This window comes from Rhinichthys klamathensis, unplaced genomic scaffold (genome assembly GCF_029890125.1).
Source record: "Rhinichthys klamathensis goyatoka isolate OS25496 unplaced genomic scaffold, OSU_Roscu_1.1 h1tg000437l_1, whole genome shotgun sequence".
Classification (NCBI taxonomy): domain Eukaryota; kingdom Metazoa; phylum Chordata; class Actinopteri; order Cypriniformes; family Leuciscidae; genus Rhinichthys; species Rhinichthys klamathensis.
This window is the reverse complement of record NW_026606933.1, coordinates 1,050,113-1,070,979: the sequence shown is the minus strand read 5'-3', so window position 1 is coordinate 1,070,979 and position 20,867 is coordinate 1,050,113. Positions and strand designations below refer to the sequence as shown.

Here is a 20,867-nt window from a genome sequence, read left to right as displayed (position 1 = left end):
GAAACAGCTGTGTGTGACCCCGTCATGACCCCACCCCTGAAACAGCTGTGTGTGACCCCGTCGTGACCCCTGAAACAGCTGTGTGACCCTGTCATGACCCCACCCCTGAAACAGCTGTGTGTGACCCCGTCGTGACCCCTGAAACAGCTGTGTGTGACCCCGTCATGACCCCACCCCTGAAACAGCTGTGTGTGACCCCGTCGTGACCCCTGAAACAGCTGTGTGTGACCCCGTCATGACCCCACCCCTGAAACAGCTGTGTGTGACCCTGTCGTCATCCCTGAAACAGCTGTGTGTGACCCCGTCATGACCCCACCCCTGAAACAGCTGTGTGTGACCCCGTCATGACCCCTGAAACAGCTCTGTGTGACCCCGTCGTGACCCCTGAAACAGCTGTGTGTGACCCCACCCCTGAAACAGCTGTGTGTGACCCCGTCGTCATCCCTGAAACAGCTGTGAGTGACCCTGGCATGACCCCACCCCTGAAACAGTTGTGTGTGACCCCGTCTTGACCCCTGAAACAGCTGTGTGTGACCCCGTCGTGACCCCTGAAACAGCTGTGTGTGACCCCGTCATGACCCCACCCCTGAAACAGCTGTGTGTGACCCCGTCGTGACCCCTGAAACAGCTGTGTGTGACCCCATCGTCATCCCTGAAACAGCTGTGTGTGACCCCGTCATGACCCCACCCCTGAAACAAATGTGTGTGACCCCGTCATGACCCCTGAAACAGCTGTGTGTGACCCCATCATGACCCCTGAAACAGCTGTGTGTGACCCCGTCATGACCCCACCCCTGAAACAGCTGTGTGTGACCCCGTCATGACCCCTGAAACAGCTGTGTGTGACCCAATTAGGACCCCTGAAACAGCTGTGTGTGACCCCGTCGTGACCCCTGAAAAAGCTGTGTGACCTGTCATGACCCCACCCCTGAAACAGCTGTGTGTGACCCCGTCGTGACCCCTGAAACAGCTGTTTGTGACCCCACCCCTGAAACAGCTGTGTGTGACCCCACCCCTGAAACAGCTGTGTGACCCCGTCATGACCCCACCCCTGAAACAGCTGTGTGTGACCCCACCCCTGAAACAGCTGTGTATTTCCCCGTCGTGACCCCTGAAACAGCTGTGTGTGACCCCGTCGTCATCCCTGAAACAGCTGTGTGTGACCCCGTCATGACCCCACCCCTGAAACAAATGTGTGTGACCCCTGAAACAAATGTGTGTGACCCCGTCATGACCCCTGAAACAGCTGTGTGTGACCCCATCATGACCCCTGAAACAGCTGTGTGTGACCCCGTCATGACCCCACCCCTGAAACAGCTGTGTGTGACCCCGTCATGATCCCTGAAACAGCTGTGTGTGACCCCATTAGGACCCCTGAAACAGCTGTGTGTGACCCCGTCGTGACCCCTGTAAAAGCTGTGTGACCTGTCATGACCCCACCCCTGAAACAGCTGTGTGTGACCCCGTCGTGACCCCTGAAACAGCTGTGTGTGACCCCACCCCTGAAACAGCTGTGTGTGACCCCACCCCTGAAACAGCTGTGTATGTCCCCGTAGTGACCCCTGAAACAGCTGTGTGTGACCCCGTCGTGACCCCTGAAACAGCTGTGTGACCCTGTCATGACCCCACCCCTGAAACAGCTGTGTGTGACCCCATCATGACCCCTGAAACAGCTGTGTGTGACCCCGTCGTGACCCCTGAAACAGCTGTGTGTGACCCCGTCATGACCCCTGAAACAGCTGTGTGTGACCCCGTCGTGACCCCTGAAACAGCTGTGTGTGACCCCGTCATGACCCCTGAAACAGCTGTGTGTGACCCCGTCATGACCCCTGAAACAGCTGTGTGTGACCCCGTCGTGACCCCTGAAACAGTTGTGTGTGTGTATAACCCCTGAAACAGCTGTGTGAGACCCCGTCATGACCCCTGAAACAGCTGTGTGTGACCCCGTCGTGACCCCTGAAACAGTTGTGTGTGTGTATAACCCCTGAAACAGCTGTGTGTGACCCCGTCGTGACCCCTGTGACGTTCAGTGTGTATAGGCCGGGCTGAAGTAAACCAGGCTGTGAGTGTGTGTTTGTGTGTGTGTGTGTGTCTGTTTGACCAGCGCTGCCTGTAAGAGTCGAGAGGTTTTCTGTGGCTGCAGAACACTTTACTTGAAGCCTTTATATTTAATGTGTGATAGAATAAATTTTTTTTTTTTTAATGAATAATTGTAACCACAATTATAATACATTATAATGCTATTATAATACTTGTTACACCTTTAGAAATACTGCATTTAAACACATGCCAAACAACAGATTCCAGATCCAACAAGGAATCTGCTCATTTGAACTTTGGTTACAATTATTTATGAAAAGATATAATGCATCATAATGCAGATTATGAAAATATCTATATCTACGTAAAGGCCTCAAGTGTTGCCGAACCTGCTTCTGATTGTTGTGGCTTTGAATAATTGAGTTTTCGGCAACCGGTCTCCGATATTGTTGTGCCGTTTTTCACAGTATTGGACTGATTTGATTTGCTATCCTAAGATCTTTAAACATGAAGAGAAATATTAGTATTGGTCTTGATATGAGATGCCCGTGATCATGTTATTTACTGAACGACAGCAGCCGTTTGATCGCTCTCTTCATCATCTTCATCAGCTGATAACGGTTTATTTTTTCCTCAAATTAAAATTTTATGCAGATTTTTTTTCTTTTTTATCAGGACCATGTTCAAAATTAATATTCTTTCATAGGATTGCACAATGAATAATATTTGAATCGCAATCATGATTTCTCAGTTAATTCAACATAATCATATGCAGTATTACCCACTGGTTATTTATCCCGGAAATATTGTTTTCATTTGTCATTTGTTCTCTTGCATTGGTGCCTATATATGCTTAGAGTATCAGATATCCAGCGTTTGGATCCGTTTGCCTCATTAGTGATCTTCATTGCCATAAATGAAAGTGTAAAACAGCTGTGTTTGTGTTCCTTCACGAGGCTGTTTGTTGTGGCAAACCTTAACAACTCGAATAAACCAAACATGAATCTCAACTATAATGTTTGAGATTGTTGTTGCTGAATAAATCTGTGCTATAATAGAAAAAGCAGTAGCACTTTATTTTACAGCCCTGTTCCGCATGTACACACTACATACTTATTACAGTCATTTTCTTTTCTAATAAAGTGTCCATGTACAATTTGTAACATAAACGTGTCCATTTCATGCTTTGTACCGGATTTACCCAAAGGCTATTTTCATCCGTAGTCCCCAGGCAGGGCAACACTGACATAACATCACACACACAATACCTATGTGTTCACATACAATAAAAACATACATACTATCAGAAAAAAAAGTAAATCAATTAAACTGCAACAATCTCGATGTTTACAGTGTTGGTTCGATTTTTAAAAAGATTTGAACTTCAATGTAAAAAGACCAAGAGCTTTACACCCTTGCATATCCTCTGGTAGGGCGTTCCACTGATTAGTGGCTTTCACTGCGAAACTCGAGAGTCCAAACGCAGAACGACGAAAGGGAACCAGACGATCACTCAGATCAGAGTTTTCAGAGCGAAAATGAACAAAGTCACATAATACAGAGGGAAAATACATAATACAAACTTGAAAAAAAGTCTGAAATTGTCAAAGTTAAAACAAATATGTTTCTCTTTGATCCTACAATAATGAAAATGGTTTGGTTTTTTATCAAAAAAATGTAATGTCTGTTTATATAAGGATTTTAAGGGTTTAATCGTCCAGCTCAGTTCTCATATAATGGTGTCAATGCAGGAGATCAATCATATTGTTGAATATTAAGTGACATCAAAATAGTGTCGGCCCAGATCCGGCCCACACATGGATTCCACACGTACCAGATCCGGGCCGACACTATAATGCTGTCTGTGACATTGGTATGTATTATGAATAAAAGATATAGATTGCACTGAATGTCCGCTTGCTTATTCTGCTCAAGATCAGGATTTATTGAGTCCACATGTCATGCAAACGAGAAACTCTTCTTCTAACCGCAGCTCGAGATCTGTCGCTCACACACACAACTCTGCGATGCTGTCGCTCACACACACAACTCTGCGATGCTGTTTGCGGATGTTCGTTGGAACGATGGTTTCGGGAAACACCGACTCGTTGAACTGCTGATAACGCCAGAACTCGCGAACATAGTTGGCTAACGATGCTTTGGGGAAACACACCCCAGCCCTATTCTTATGAATGACCCCAGACAGCGACATCGTGTTGGCCGACATCTATTCCACACGGCCCGGATGTGGGCCGGATCTGGGCCGACACTATCTTGCTGTCTGGGCACTCTATGAATTGGATTTTGTTGTGCCACTGTTGACGGCTTGTTTACTGAAACTGATCTGGCATCACACTTGTGTTTTTGCACGCTTGCCGTCCCCCTCTCACGTGTGTGTGTGTGTGTGTGTCTGTCCTCCAGGCTGCTGACCAGGATGGCCGCTGAGGAGCGGCACATGACGTCCAGCTGTGGCTCCTACATTAAGACTGAGCCCTCCAGTCCGTCGTCTCTGGTGGACACGGCGAGCCACCCCAGTCCCGGCGCGCACTCGGACGCTAGCGGCGGCTACGCCAGCGCCATCAACAGCCACTCCAACGGCCTGGACTCTCCGCCCATGTTCACGGCGGGCGGGCCGCTGGGCGCGGGGGGGAGCGCCTGCCGAAAGCGCTACGAGGACTGTTCTAGCTCGCTGCTCGACGACCCCGCCTCCATCAAGTGCGAGTACATGCTCAACTCCATCCCTAAACGCCTGTGCCTGGTGTGCGGAGACATCGCGTCCGGGTATCACTACGGCGTGGCCTCCTGCGAAGCCTGCAAGGCCTTCTTCAAGAGAACAATACAAGGTAGGCCGCCTGCATGCGCTCTATGCTGTCTGTGATTCACCCTTCGCTGGGAGTTTGATTGACAGGCGATTTGACCAATCATAATCTGCCGAACCTTTGTCAATTTCTATCATTTTTCTTGCAATTCTGACTTTATAACTTGCAGTTCTGAGTTTATATCTCGCAATTCTAACTTTATATCTTCAAATTATAACTTTATATCTCCCAATTGCGACTTTATATCACACAATTCAGACTTTATATATCAGGGCTTTAATTGTCTTAATTGCGACAAAGCAGTCAGGAGAGTTAGTAGATTCACGTCGGTGTAATTGAACTGTGCACTTTGAAACCACATTCCTTCTGATGTTCATTCATGTTTATTTGATGCTATAATTTACCTAGAAGGAAGGGATGATCGCTTGACGAGGAACTTTAACTGAGCTGTTACGACACATTAAAGAGCCACAAAACTGTATTTACTGTTACATTTCTTTAAAAAAAATGACCAAATTTGAAAGTTGAGACTTTGTTTCGTATCAAAAGTAACCTGGTCATGATGTAGCAACAGTAACTAAAGGGGGCGGGTCTTTGCGAACGGTCAATTATGATGAGAAGTCAAACTAATATCTCACTATGAACTGAAACGATGAGAAACGATGAACTATGGATGGCCAGTGTCAATAAATAGCCGATGCTGTTATTGACGTATCATCATGACCTGGTCGTGGTAATGTATGGTGTGGCGCCAGCGCTGACGTTCTAGTAATCAATCCATCTGATCGCCTATACGAGGTTTACTGTTACAGAGACATATGATCAGGTGACCACACTGACCAGAGCGGATGCAATAGCTGGCTCTTCTCACTACAGCACAGTAGCAGTGGACAAACCGAAGCAGATTCTGACTAATGGGATAAAGTCTGCTGCATATTGTGTCCCGTTCACACCAATAACTATAACTATAAAGATAACTATACTGATAACTGTATTAGTATCGACACCAGCGGACGATATCGATCTGTTTATTCTATGCATGCGCTGCAGTTTTGTCGTCTGTTGCTTTAAATGCTCGAGGTCTTGTTTCTTGGCTGTCGATGTTTTTTTTGTTCATCAAATAATGCAAATGCAAATAATGATGCTCTGGTTTATATGTGAATCTGATGCACTGCTTTTAAAAACCTGTTGCTTAGTTTATTTATTATATAGGTTTTACTCTTCAGGTATTTTTAGTTTAAGTTATTTTTAAATTTAGTCTATTAAGCTGATGTTTTTACTTATCGTGTGTATTATCTTTTTATTACGCTGCTGGTCCTGAGTACATATTACGTTCTCATGTGTCAACATGTACAGATTGACAATAAAAATACCTTGAACGCTGAACCTTGATCAGCTGGAAAAAATGCTGTAAAATGATTTTTAGAGCTATATGCATGGTTCGAATTACGTGGGAGCCAGTGGGAGCTGAGCTCCCATAGAGAGAGTATGAGCTCCCATGAAAGCAGTAAAATCCTACACCTGTGGGGGCTCTAAAAATCATCAGCACCATCATTTTAAATTACAAATAAAGCACTTTTTCCTTCAATAATCGAGGCATATTTGTTAACCCTTTCGCACGTACGTTCACAGCGTTGTGATTAGAACAGTCAGTGCATCACGTGATCAACTGCTAAATTCAAAAGTGCTTTCGCGCGTTGGCTGGCGCTGAGCCAGAGACAGATGCGCTCAATATACACAATATATCACAACTATTTAGTGTTTTCAACCACATAATGTTTATTTTAGGTTTCAGACATTTAAATACACAAAAGTAGCTACTAGCAAAAAAATGATTTGGGGGGACGCTAGGTAGGCCCCCACCAATATTTTAGCGAACTCCTTTCAGGGTTTTCCTGCATGGAATTACGAGGCAGCCGCCTCCGGCTCTCAACAAAACTCGGCCTGTGGCCATTCTCAAACCGTATAGTTTGCCGATAGTGCTGCGCGGGTCGGGCGAGACAAATAATAATAAAAAATTAGCCTACATTCAAATTAATCGAGGATGGATGAAAGATAAATCATTATAATGTGTTGATTTTAATAAAGACACGGAACTCTTATCATGGTAAAACGCAATGAGCGTCACTCTTTTACTTTCGTTTTCAACAACGTAATTCTCTTTAGAGAAAATCAATCAAGGAAAACATGTCAGGGCATTTACTACAGTTGTAATTTTTCAATGTAAATTATTTAATTTGATTGGTAACAGCCTACTGTCTTATTATTCTGATTTAATGTATTGATCAAATTAAGGAATATTTTAAAAGAAAGATGGAGCATAGGCTACATAAAATTAGAGGGAAAAATGCCCTATTTTAAAGGTAAAAAAATTATTCTGATAAGAGTGTTTGCCAACAGTGATGTAATGAAACATTGACAATTTAACTCTGAAGGGAGTAAAGCCTCTGTTAAGGATATTAAGGAAATGTAATTTTGGCCAAAGAATAACTTTTAATTTAAATAAATGTTAATTTTAAATCAGCCTACTTCAGTGTGATATTTTACCATATTATCATGCTTAACATTGAGAATTTGAAAAATTGTAATGATGATCAGATGCAGATCTAAATCAAAGAATATCATATGTTTGGGCGGTTGGATTATTTTTAACAGCGGATTCGGGTGACTCAAAGTGCACCAGATTAATGAATTTATCTTTAAAATGTACAAAATTTTCTTCCTGGGGGGGCATGCCCCCAGACCCCCCTAGAGGTAACGAACTCCACCCAAATATTCTCTACACCTGTATTAAGAAACGTACGTTGAACTCAAAATAATGAAGTGCAGTATTTAGCTATTTATTTATCACATACACCACGCCTGCTCATGGGTTACTTTTTTTCTTTCTTTAAAGAGACCCCCACAAAGATGAAATCATAATTCGAACCCTGAGTAAAAGTGAATCAAATACCAAAGGACACCACTTTGAAGAGCCCATTCTTTGCCATGAGGACAACAAAGTCATACCATTAGTAGCAACAGGGTAATATAAGGTGGTTTTTTATTGTCGTTTCTCTACTCCTGTATTAATAAACGTTGAACTCAAAAGAATGAAGTGCAGTGTTAAGCAATTTATTTATCACACACACCACGCCTGCTCATAGGCTACTTTTTTTTCTTTTTTTTAGAGACCCCCACAAAGATGAAATCAAAATTCGAACCCTGGCTATATGTTTATCTTTACAGTGTTATCTTTATGGTGTGAACGGGTGTTGTTTTCACATGCAGTTTAGTGGCAGGTTTACCACCATACCAAAGACTAGATGCAGGTTTTTACCAAAATACAAGATAAAAATCAGACAATAGCACGGTGGTTTCTGCGAACGGCTGTATAATTTATTTATTTATTTATTTTAAATTTCATTTCCAGAATTATACATTAAATAATACAGTAGTAAACGTTTCACATATAATGTTCTAAATGTTCTAAAAGATGTGAGGAACATTAAAGGTAACATCCGATTCACACATTAAGAAAAAAAGAAAATAAAAATGAAATAAAATAACAGAAAGGAAATATACGTGTATAATTAAAATAAAGAAGAGGAATTTAATTCTTTGTAGATGTCTGTAGGCGAACGGCTGTATAATAACACGTCGAATGTTGCAGAAATGTGTGTGTCGACTCTGAATCTCAGTCTCTCCACGGCAGGGTTATTATATTTAACCTTTTTAATTAAAAGTAAAAGGTTAAACGTTGTTTGAAATGAAACAATTTAATTTAATTTCAAATAAATAAAACTAAAACCATAAATAAAAATTAATTCAATCTGTATAGACATTAAAAAAAAAAGTATAAAAATTACAAAAAACTACAAATTTACTGAAACATTAACTAAAATTAAAATGGAAAATATTAAAGTAAAAACAAGTTCAAACTATTTATAAATACTATAATACTTGCTACTAAAACAAAACTTTGTAGCTGCTAAAAAATGAACAGACACGTTTCATTGAAAGCAGAGCGTGTTCTGAACCAGATACCCATCACGTGTGTGTGTGTGTGTGTGTGTGTGTGTGTCAGAGAGATGCAGTGAGAGAGATGCTGAACAACAGCAGTCAGACTGCTCTGATGTCATAAACCTTTTGTATTTTATTGCAATTAATTGCATAAAAACTCACATTTCTCAATGCTCATTAAACCGAATTTAATTTAAATGTTGCTGACACACAGTTTAACCTCACTCGATCTCCTCAGTCCTTCTGTCTCTGACTGGGAGTTTACACTCTTTTATCCAGTAAAAGTCTTTCAGTGTAATTGTACAAACGTCCTCCTTCAGCTCGAGCTTCACGAGTCTTTCTGTGTCAAATCTGACCTGATTTATCAAGGAATAACTTTGATATTGTTAGTAATATTTCAGCTGGACTGAAGCAGCTTCGCTTTACTTGATTATCAGACATCATTTATAGAAAGCATCAAATATGATCATCAGGCTTTTGAGGAAGATTTATTAGTTCATCTCTCAATCTTCATTGCATTGCATTATATGATTTAAAACTACAGAGCTTTGATCATAAAAATAAGCACTTAAATATCATCTTACTAAGACATATTATTGGCAGATATAGAGGGACGTCTGATTATTTATGTGCAAGTATCTGCTATAATATTCTCATTGATCACAAGCATCAGAATGTCATCTTGTCCATATATAAAACAGCTGTTTTTTCCTCACTATGTCAGACTATATGAACCATAAAAGCCTTGTGTGTCAAATATGATACACAACAAAACTTGCAAACTTGTTTCTTTTTTTTGTTCAAAAGGTTCAATAAACTTTTCCATTATTTCATATGTCAGGCTTTACAGGGTTAGTCTCTTCTGAATCACTGAGATTTCTGCACATCAGTGACAAAAACAAGAGATCACTCTCAAAATCCCCTAACTCTCACGCCGTCAGGTGTTTAAACACTCGCTTTCAGGAGCGCTTGTATCGGCTTTAAACAGTCTATGTACCTTTAGTGAAGGCAAACAATCACAACTCGTCCAAAAACGCTGCTATTTGCGCTCAGTGTTGACGAAACACGAGCGGCGTGCCTCAAGTCACATATTTAGAGTCAGGCTTAAAAAAACACAGCGTTTGCGACGAGACACTCGAACGAACGAGCAAATTAAGAAGAGGAGAGTTACACGAAACGAAAGAAAGAAAGAAAGGTTCTTTGTATTGTCAGATGGCGATTCCCCCCCTCTATCGCTGTGTTGTTCCTCTTGGAGCGCTGCCTGTAATGGAGCTAATCTCGAGCCGTTTGTCCGAGCCACAGGAGTTTTGTCAATAACAATCAGCGTTCAGCAGGAGTAATTAAGGCCGAGGCTTTTCATTATGCCGGGGGGAGGGGCCTGTCTCCGGGGACGACCGGCGCAATTAGAAACGCAGGCACGCGTCGCCGGGTAATTTCAGGAAGGAGGGGAAGAAACAGAGGACTTTCTTTAGATTGAAGAGGGACTGGTTTTTGTCTCGTGCAAGAGCCGGACGACTAATGGCATAATAAGCAGACGATAGGCTCGGGAAGAACGAGGGAGGATTTTAGGCAGAAAGAGACAAGGGCAGGTTGAGACGACGAGAGGAGGAAGAAAAGGGCAGACGTTGAGCTTTTGACAGAAGAAGACAAGTAAAGAGGCATGAGAGATGTGGATTAGATGTGATTAAGTAAATAACAGGGTTGAGGGTTTCTATGATCCAACAGACATTCGGTCTGAACGGGACAGATATGACAGGAAAAGTTCAGAAAAAACTCTAGAAATAAATTTGGTGACACTTTACAATAAACCAGCTAACAAAAATATGTTCTAAGAATGTTCTCGGAACCTTCCATGTACAGTTCATTAAATGTTGTTTTTTAAATGCCATGGTTCTACAGGCGTTAAGGGAACATTCTGTTTCATCATTATTGGAATGTTACATTTGAATGTTCTCTGAATGTTTTTAAACAAGTAGTAACATTAGACGAACATCCAACTAAGATGTTTAAAAGAAAAAGTCATGAATGATGTATAAATATTGTTTTTGTGCTAACTTTTTGAGAGTATTATTAAAGCACAGATAACTTTGAACGAACGTTCTATTAATGTTACCAGAAGAACGTTTCATCATAACTTTGAGATAACCTTCTTGGAACGTTCCTTGTTAGCTGGTAAGGTTTCTATTAGATAACATTAGTTAAAGTCCCCCTGTAGTCAATCATTTTATCCCTTAAAACTCACCAAAATGACATATTTAAACGTTTTTTTTCTTGTAAAAAAATTCTTCATGCCTTAAAATGTCTTGAATGTAACTCGACACCCTTGCCTCATTTGGTATTCGTGGTTCTATGAATATGCAAATGAGCCCCGCCTCCACTTACTCACTCAGCTCAGAGATCCACTGGTTGACGATCACACGTTGATCTGATTGGTTACAAGGTCGTTTGTGACGTCAGAAACACCAGCGATTTCAAACCGTGTTTTTGAGACTGTCTTTGGTTCACTGCAGTGACACCCCGTGACCCAAACACCCCCGTGACCCGAACACTCCCCGTTAACACCCCCAAACACCCCCGTGAGCCAAACACCCCCGTGAGCCAAACACCCCCGTGACCCAAACACCCCTGTGAGCCAAACACCCCCGTGACCCAAATCCACCCATGACCCAAACACCCCCGTGACCCAAACACTCCCCGTTAACACCCCCAAACACCCCCGTGACCCAAACACCCCCGTGAGCCAAACACCCCCGTGACCCAAACCCACCCGTGACCCAAACACCCCCGTGACCCAAACCCACCCGTGACCCAAACTCCCCTGTGACCCAAACTCCCCTGTGACCCAAACCCACCCGTGACCCAAACCCACCCGTGACCCAAACACCCCCGTGACCCAAACTCCCCCGTGACCCAAACTCCCCCGTGACCCAAACTCCCCCGTGACCCAAACACCCCCGTGAGCCAAACACCCCAGTGAGCCAAACACCCCAGTGAGCCAAACACCCCAGTGAGCCAAACACCCCAGTGAGCCAAACACCCCCGTGACCCAAACTCCCCCGTGACCCAAACTCCCCCGTGACCCAAACTCCCCCGTGACCCAAACACCCCCGTGAGCCAAACACCCCAGTGAGCCAAACACCCCAGTGAGCCAAACACCCCAGTGAGCCAAACACCCCAGTGAGCCAAACACCCCCGTGACCCAAACACCCCCGTGACCCAAACACCCCCGTGACCCAAACACCCCCGTGAGCCAAACACACCCGTGAGCCAAACACCCCCGTGAGCCAAACACCCCCGTGAGCCAAACACCCCCGTGAGCCAAACACCCCCGTGAGCCAAACACCCCCGTGAGCCAAACACCCCCGTGACCCAAACACCCCCGTGACCCAAACACCCCCGTGAACCTCGTCCAGAGCCCCATCTCAACACAGGTGTACAGTTGTGTGAATCTCCATCTCTTTCTTCTATGAAGTAATGGAGTCTGACAGTAGGCCTGTAAAAGTCAGTTTAGATTTTGATGAGGAAGACCTTCCTTTTTTTATTATAATTTACTTACTTGACCCGAGTATCTCCCCAAACCATGGCCTGGCACCGGTCCTAAAATACCATCAAAGAAATTAAAGCGGATTAATGTCGAGACGGTAAAAAAAAACAGACTTTATTTGTCTTCTCCAATCCCAAGACTTTTATTTAAAAAATATAACTTTTATAGGACTTCTAAAGTAGATCCATTCTGAAACTGAAGCGATTGCGTGCTCGTCTTCCATATTGCATCATTTCTAAGTGTTGCCTCTGGTTTACAAATAAAACCTTTCCATGATATGTGATTTTTGACAATACATTTCTGGACCATTTACAGTTATGGCTGCATGATTAATCCGAATAAATCCAAAATCTTGATATTGTTTAGTGTGGTTATCAAAGTGCCACGGCTATGATTTAATTTAAAATAAATATAAGCGCTGTGTGTTTCAGTGTGAAGCGCGGCTCTGTGTTTATTTACACGTGAGTAGACAATATATAAGCCAAATAAGGCATAGTCCACAATATATAAGCCAAATAAGCCCTAGTCCACAATATATAAGCCAAATAAGGCCTAGTCCACAATATATAAGCCAAATAAGGTCTGGTCCACAATATACAAGCCAAATAAGGCCTAGTCCACAATATATAAGCCAAATAAGCCCTAGTCCACAATATATAAGCCAAATAAGGCCTAGTCCACAATATATAAGCCAAATAAGGTCTGGTCCACAATATACAAGCCAAATAAGGCCTGGTCCACAATATATAAGCCAAATAAGCCCTAGTCCACAATATATAAGCCAAATAAGGCCTAGTCCACAATATATAAGCCAAATAAGGTCTGGTCCACAATATACAAGCCAAATAAGGCCTGGTCCACAATATATAAGCCAAATAAGGTCTAGTCCACAATATATAAGCCAAATAAGACCTAGTCCGCAATATAGAAGCCAAATAAGGCCTGGTCCACAATATATAAGCCAAATAAGGCCTAGTCCACAATATATAAACCAAATAAGACCTAGTCCACAATATATAAGCCAAATAAGGTCTAGTCCACAATATATAAGCCAAATAAGACCTAGTCCACAATATATAAGCCAAATAAGACCTAGTCCACAATATACAAGCCAAATAAGGCCTGGTCCACAATATAGAAGCCAAATAAGGCCTGGTCCACAATATATAAGCCAAATAAGGCCTAGTCCACAATATATAAGCCAAATAAGACCTAGTCCACAATATATAAGCCAAATAAGGCCTGGTCCACAATATATAAGCCAAATAAGGTCTGGTCCACAATATATAAGCCAAATAAGGCCTAGCCCACATTATATAAGCCAAATAAGGCCTAGTCCACAATATATAAGCCAAATAAGGCCATGTCCACATCGCAGCTTACTCAAACTGGTCCAGACAGAAGAGGCCCGAATAAGCTGTGAAGGGGACCAGGCCTGATGTCGAGAGCCGAAGGTGTGTGTACGTGAGACGAGGAGTGTATTTCAGAGGGATTAAGAGCCATCAGTCTCCCGGTGGAACGGGCCAATCAGACAGCCGAGATACACTTCTTACCAACACTGCAATTCAAGACGGATCCTGCCGTAATGATTCCACTGGGACGCATCCCAGAATAGGAAGTTTCAGCCTTTCCTTCTCCAGCAAATATGATAGAATAAAGGAGGAATGAGTCTCTGCTCATTCTAGCTGTGGGAAAACCAATGCATGAGTCAAAGCGCACAGGAAATGTGTTTGATTAGAGCTGTTTAGTTGCTCGTGACAACAAATGGCAAAACAGGAAGAGGCGCAGACTTTATCACACTCATTTTCACACCTTTATTTACCCCAAACCCAAAGAGATCTGCTACATTTGCATACTGATTTGTATAACCCAGATAAAAGGGTGAATTTCTAATTATTTAATACATCTTGGGACCATCCGCTTGATCTGTGCAATAATGTTAACATAATTGCATAAGTTGGAAATGGGGGATGGAAGCGTTTGTGGAATATTTCAGAAAGCAGAAGAACGCTGATAATCTACTCGCTCCATATACAGTATGAGGCTACTGACCTGTTCATTCATATCTTTACAGTAGAACTGCATGTTATCTATACTAATCCAGTGCAATAAATAAAGGCATACAGTAAATAATTCATAAGATTTGTTCCTGAGAAACCTTTAAGAAAGGTTTACACCAGTGATGCTGATAAAAAGTAGTTCAAGTAGTTCAGATAAAAGTAGTTCAACTGATCTGACTAATGACACTATTGTCTTCTGTAGAGCCGCTTTACAGATGGATTTTTATTTGTTTCATAATTGACGAATTTAACAACTTTAACACTGTTATTTTGCTGTTTATCACTGTGAAGCTGCTTTGAAACAATCTGTATTGTATACAGCGCTATAGAAATAATGCTGAGTTGACTTGACAAGTAGTCAGTCAGTCAATATATTTCCAAGATATCTGGGATTTATTAGTTATGTAGTTTGGCTGATATGTGTGGGAAATGGGACTATTATTTTGACAGTGCAGATGCAGAGGATCTCCCAACAGTTTCTTTATTTGTGAAAACGGTAGCACTTTATTTTACAGTCCTGTTCCCCATGTACATACTATGTACTTATTATATTTATTACAATAACTGGGTAATAACAAGGTAAAACCCTGATCCTACCCCCTAAACCTAACCTTAACCCATTTTGTATTACCAAGTACAAAAAAAAAAAAAAATACTTAAAAACTACTGTAATGTTATTAATTAAAAGAAGTTTAAATCCAAAGTATAAGCCTGATTATTTTACAGGTTTATTTTTTCATCAAATTCAAGTAATTTTCTCCACACTGATCCATTTTCAAATTATTCATTTGTAATTTAGCAAATATTATGTTGAGTAAATATAAATGTCATTGCAGCACGTTATTTATTATCTATAAATTAAACATTGTGATATCATGTATATCGGTTCTCTAAGATATCAGCATCGGCCTTTAAAAAAGCGGTCAACCACTTAATATGTTGTGTTATATAGTGTATATATAATTTGATAATTATGGAAGCTTGTCTCCGCTACAGAATAACACAATAAAAAAAGGTAATTTTGACTTTTTATCTCACAATTCAGGCATTTTTCTCAAAATTGCGAAATATAAACTCACTCAAAAAGTCTGAATTGTGTGATAAAAAGTCACAATTACCTTTTTTATTTTGTTATTCTGTGGCTTCCGTGAAAATAAGCACACAGTCAGTGAGGGGTTTTGAAGGAACATTGTTAAATAGAGAGACAGCAGAACATTGAACAGTTACGTTACACTAATAGAGTTGAAACACAGTTGTCATGAATAAGAAGACCGAACTGCCAGAACCGACCCATTTAATTTTAAAAAGCTGCACTTTTTAAAGTCAGCAATAAATATAAGCGCTGCGTGTTTCAGTGTGAAGCGCGGCTCTGTGTTTATTTACACGCGAGTAGATCACGATCTGGTGTTTTCAGCGGCTCCGAGTGGCTCGATTCACAGTAAACGCTGCTGATTTGGATGCTTATAATGTGCATTTGAAAACACAACATGCACCGACCATCTTCCCAAACTGGTAATGAGAAGTGCTTATAAACCTTATAAAGCTGTTGTCAACAAAAGAGAAGCGGCTGTCATCCTGAAGCTTTCCTTATACAATTAAAGGGATAGTTCACTTTGAAATTAATTTTTGGTATGTTTTAGCTTACCTCAAGGGCATCCAAGATGTAGGTGTCTTTGTTTCCGCAGTAGTTTCAATTTTGATATTTTTAGGTCAAACCGTTCTTGTCTGTCAGTCATATAATGCAGGTCTATGGTCACCACCTCAAAGAGCAGCACAGAGAAGTCCAAATTAAACATGATTTAATGACTCGTAAATGTAAGTACACATTGATGGCCTAAGACACGAAACGAGCGGTTTGTGTGAGAAAACGAACAGTATTTATATCGTTTTTACCTCTTGTAAACACAGCCACGTCCAAGTGATCCAGCAAGCGCCGGAAAGCGCCGGAAGTAATCTCTCGCGCGTGTACGTCACTCATACAATTATTATTATTTTATTTTATTTTATTTTTTATGACGGTTTAAACATCCCGGATAAGCGCAAATAGCTGGGTTTCAGTCACGTGATTATGATGACGCGCGAAATTCAGATGGAGGGCAGGGAGTGAAGAGCGCAATGGACGAGATGGAGGAAAGTCCGTACTGAACTACTTTACACGCTATTACAAGAGAAAGATATAAACAAAAAATCAAACATATGTTGGACGTGATCCTTACGTTATGAAGAGGAGCGATTTTTCAACTGAATTGAAAGAGTTTCCTGCCATCGAGGCGGTAGATATCAGCAACTACCTCGTCTTACAGACATACTTTACAAAGTTCGTTAATGTTACAAAAACACAGCCACTTAAGTTGTATTAACTCACCTTTGACGAAGTGATCACTGACACACGGGCATTTTCCCATTCGGCTCCTCCCGACCGCAGACGTAGGTTTGCAAGCCGTTTTTCCGGAGTTTTTCGGTCAATTTCTTGCATTTTCCCTCCTTATGAACAACAACTTTTGGTACACGATAAAAACTCCTCGCGGTTTGATCGATTTAAGTAACCATAAACGACGCAAAACATAGGCATTTTGAGTTTGTTATAGTGCTTTCTAAATACAGCAAATCACTTCCTGCCCTCCATTTGCATTTCGCGCCATGGCAACGCAGTGGCGTGACGTCATATGAAAACAAGCTATTAGTACCCTTTTAATAAGCCGTCTTACCTACAATCTCTGTTCTGTGTAAACAATGAGTGACGTACACGCGCGAGAGATCACTTCCGGCGCTTTCCGGCGCTTGCTGGATCACTTGGTCGTGGCTGTGTTTACAAGAGGTAAAAACGATATAAATACTGTTCGTTTTCTCACACAAACCGCTCGTTTCGTGTCTTAGGCCATCAATGTGTACTTACATTTACGAGTCATTAAATCATGTTTAATTTGGACTTCTCTGTGCATGCTCTTTGAGGTGGTGACCATAGACCTGCATTATATGACTGACAGACAAGAACGGTTTGACCTAAAAATATCACAATTGAAACTACTGGGGAAACAAAGACACCTACATCTTGGATGCCCTTGAGGTAAGCTAAAACACACCAAAAATTAATTTCAAAGTGAACTATCCCTTTAAAGCTTTATGATTTCAAGTCGTCATGAAACGGAAGTCGCGCTGGTCTTTTCTCTATTGTCCCGTATATCGAGTGAAACGCCTCTGGAACAAGAACACATGTGGGCGGGGCTTGATTGTGTCTGTGAGGAATTGATTGGATGGTTGTGGTTTGCTATTGGCTGATCTCATGTGAGTGACAGGTTATAGCCCTGCCCTCGTCATCAGAGAAGAGAAGAGATGCTGCAAGAGGAACTTATTCTCATTCAAGATCATTAACACAATAAATTGATAAATCATTTAGAATAAACACTAAAATCATAAAAAAAAAATTATTTCATGGTCACTTTAAGAGATACACACTCATCGACACTGTCCCACAGAGATGTCGTTCTTTTCCTGGTAACTCCCGGTGGTGTCCTGTACTCAGTGTTATTTTCAGGGTTTTTCTTCACCACACCGATCGAGACAAGCCCGAATAAATTGAGCGAGCGCATAGACATTCAAAACACACACTTGCAGGAGCGCGCTAGCCGACTGTCACTCTGCATTTAGGCTTCTCTCCTGCCATTACCCATACATGTCCTAATTGAAATGCCTCGCGCAGTTAAATGTACATGGACACAAGCAGAATGGCCGAGTATATCAAGCACTTTGCCTATTGTTGCTCTCACAATGCGCTCTTTTATTGTGCAGGTATGAAGCGCTGAAGTGCTCCGCTTGAATAATGTATCAGTGGCTGGTTATGTTCTGTATGTAAATAGCGGTGTGCGTGGAGCCGCTGAAGATGCGCTCTGTAATCTGGCGAGGTGTGATTCGAATAGAAGCTTTAGTTTTGAATCCTGTCTCATCTGTTTTGTTGCCTCATGTTTCTTCATCTTCCCAGCACACGCTGTCCCTGTTCTGTGGTGTCTCGCGGCCACAAGCAATTTATCAAATTGAGTAAAAGATGATTTTATAAATAAAGTGATTTATAGAGTGTTCTTTTGATGGCTTTGATGGATGCAGTGCGGTGTTGTAAAGCTCTCCTGCGCTGGCTTGTTTGGGTCGGGTTATTTCTGGCCTCACGCTGTGTCTGTTCTCCGTGTTTCTCCAGGTAACATCGAGTACAGCTGTCCGGCCACCAATGAGTGCGAGATCACCAAGCGGAGACGCAAGTCGTGTCAGGCGTGCCGCTTCATGAAGTGTCTGAAAGTGGGCATGCTGAAGGAAGGTGAGGAGAGCTTTCATATCAATATCCGTTCCAGGGTTATTATAGTTATTTGACTGAAATCATTTAAAAAATATTTTGTTACAATATAAACGGTAACATTTTACAATACATAACTATGCAAATTTCGGTAACACTTTATTTTACAGTAGAGCCCGACCGATATATCGGCGGGCCGATATTATCGGCCGATTTTAGGCATTTTCCTAACTATTGGTATCGGCATTTATAATGGCCGATAAATGAATATTTTAAAAAATGCGGGTGCGGTGATTCATGTAAGGGTGGCGCTGCCAATAAAGCACCTAAAAGCTGTCACAAGAACTGGCAAAAGTAATGATTATGAATACAACAAATATAGCAAGGAGACATTTTAATTGTTTATTAATAAACAAGTGTTTTCAGTCAGTGTCAGCCAAAGATGAAGTTGACGACGCTGACTCGCGATCTTGAGTGAGCGCGCGCCAGAGAGAAATGCACATTTCATTCGATTACATGAGTCTGTCTGTCTTTCGTTTTGAATTGTTCTGTTTAAAAGCAGACATTTCAATATAGATATATTTCAATTCTCAGGTCTATACGCTGAGTTTCGGTTCATGAGACGAGCTCCAGTTCACCCGCAGGCGCCTCCGTGTCGAGATTATCTATCGTCTGCTAAATTTACTTCTTATAAATTAAATCCAGGCAAATGGTTGATGAAACATTGATTAAAATTAAGATACAATTAATACAAAACGAAATTCACTTTGAAACGAAAGGTTTTGTGCTTTCTGTTTGATGTCTATGTGAAAGTTTCAAAGCATATTTTAGTGCCACTTTCAGAGCGCTCACGTCCATAGTGCTGAACTGTCGCGTCTGTAACATTGTTTTTCCTTAATGCGAACACGAAAAATAAATAAAATGAATATTTTATGTAGCCTGTGGAGACTGAGAGCCAACCCTTCTTCATCCGGTGGGTAGTAGCCTACTTGTGATTTGCGCAGTGTAATTCACAGAATTGATTTCTCTGCTACCAGCCTCTGTCACGTATTGTGTGAGCTTGTGACTATTGCAAGCGCGCAGCTGAGAAGTCCTGATTATATTGTCTGCTATATTTAGGCCTACTTCTTATTTATTAAGGCAATTGGTTGATGAAACATTGATTAAAATGCGTGGCGCGAGCGATCTCCGACAGTAAACTGATTCTGCTTTGTCTCGGGTAAACTGTTGCGACGCGAGCATTAACGGCCGCGTTCGGTGTAGACACAGTGTTAAAGCTCATTCTGCCTGATAACGCTACGTTACAACATCAAGCAATATTCCAATAATTTGTATAATTATAACACTTTATATAGGGCCATTTTGCATTAAGAGTAGCCTAGTTTCACGTTTAGTACATTTTGCTTACTAATTATTTAAAATAGTATAAAAGTACTGTACATATGTAATTAAAAACGTTTTCATTATGATATTATTAATTTTACTTTAGTAAAAAGATCTGAGTTCTTCCTCCACTGATAGAGATTAGAGGAATTAAGAGTAAAAATAGAAGATAATAAGGTTTTGTCAGTGACACTTTTTATATATTTATTGATACAAGTTATGACTAAATTAAAAGACAAAGTCGTTAGTGAAGATTATGCAACAGTATTAGAATATAATATAATATAATATAACATGCAACGCAAACTAGTTTGGTTACAGCTCAGCTGTATAATTCTCATTCTATCATTCCCCCTGCCTCCATTACATATCTGTGTCAAACAAGTGTTTGATTACCACATTTGAGTGATCATTGCAAAACGTGTTTATAAAATATATTTATTCTGTTTATACTGTGTAAAGTACCCATCAAAAGTTTGTACACACCAATAGGAAAGTGTCCAAACTTTTGACTGGTATACTGTACTACAATACACATAAATAATATTGCTACTGTATTATAATATACACATAAATAATATCGGCCGATATATCGGTATCGGGCTTTTTTACTCCCTAATATCGGTATCGGCATCGGCCCCCAAAAATCCATATCGGTCGGGCTCTATTTTACAGTGTCCTTGTTACATGTACTCACCGTAGTAATAACAGTAAATTATGCATAATTAGATGCAACT

General features: G+C 41.3%; 1 protein-coding gene across 1 annotated transcript in view; it reads left to right on the top strand.

Moving 5' to 3' along the window:
* The first annotated feature begins 4,434 nt into the window (after positions 1 to 4,434).
* The window catches only part of esrrb (estrogen-related receptor beta), a 76,038-nt gene continuing 59,605 nt past the window's right edge, over positions 4,435 to 20,867 (top strand). The window contains exons 1-2 of the mRNA XM_056236076.1: positions 4,435 to 4,883; positions 18,655 to 18,771. Coding sequence (XP_056092051.1) covers positions 4,475 to 4,883; positions 18,655 to 18,771 — 526 coding nt within the window. The 5' untranslated portion in view covers positions 4,435 to 4,474. The remainder of the gene's footprint in view (positions 4,884 to 18,654; positions 18,772 to 20,867) is intronic.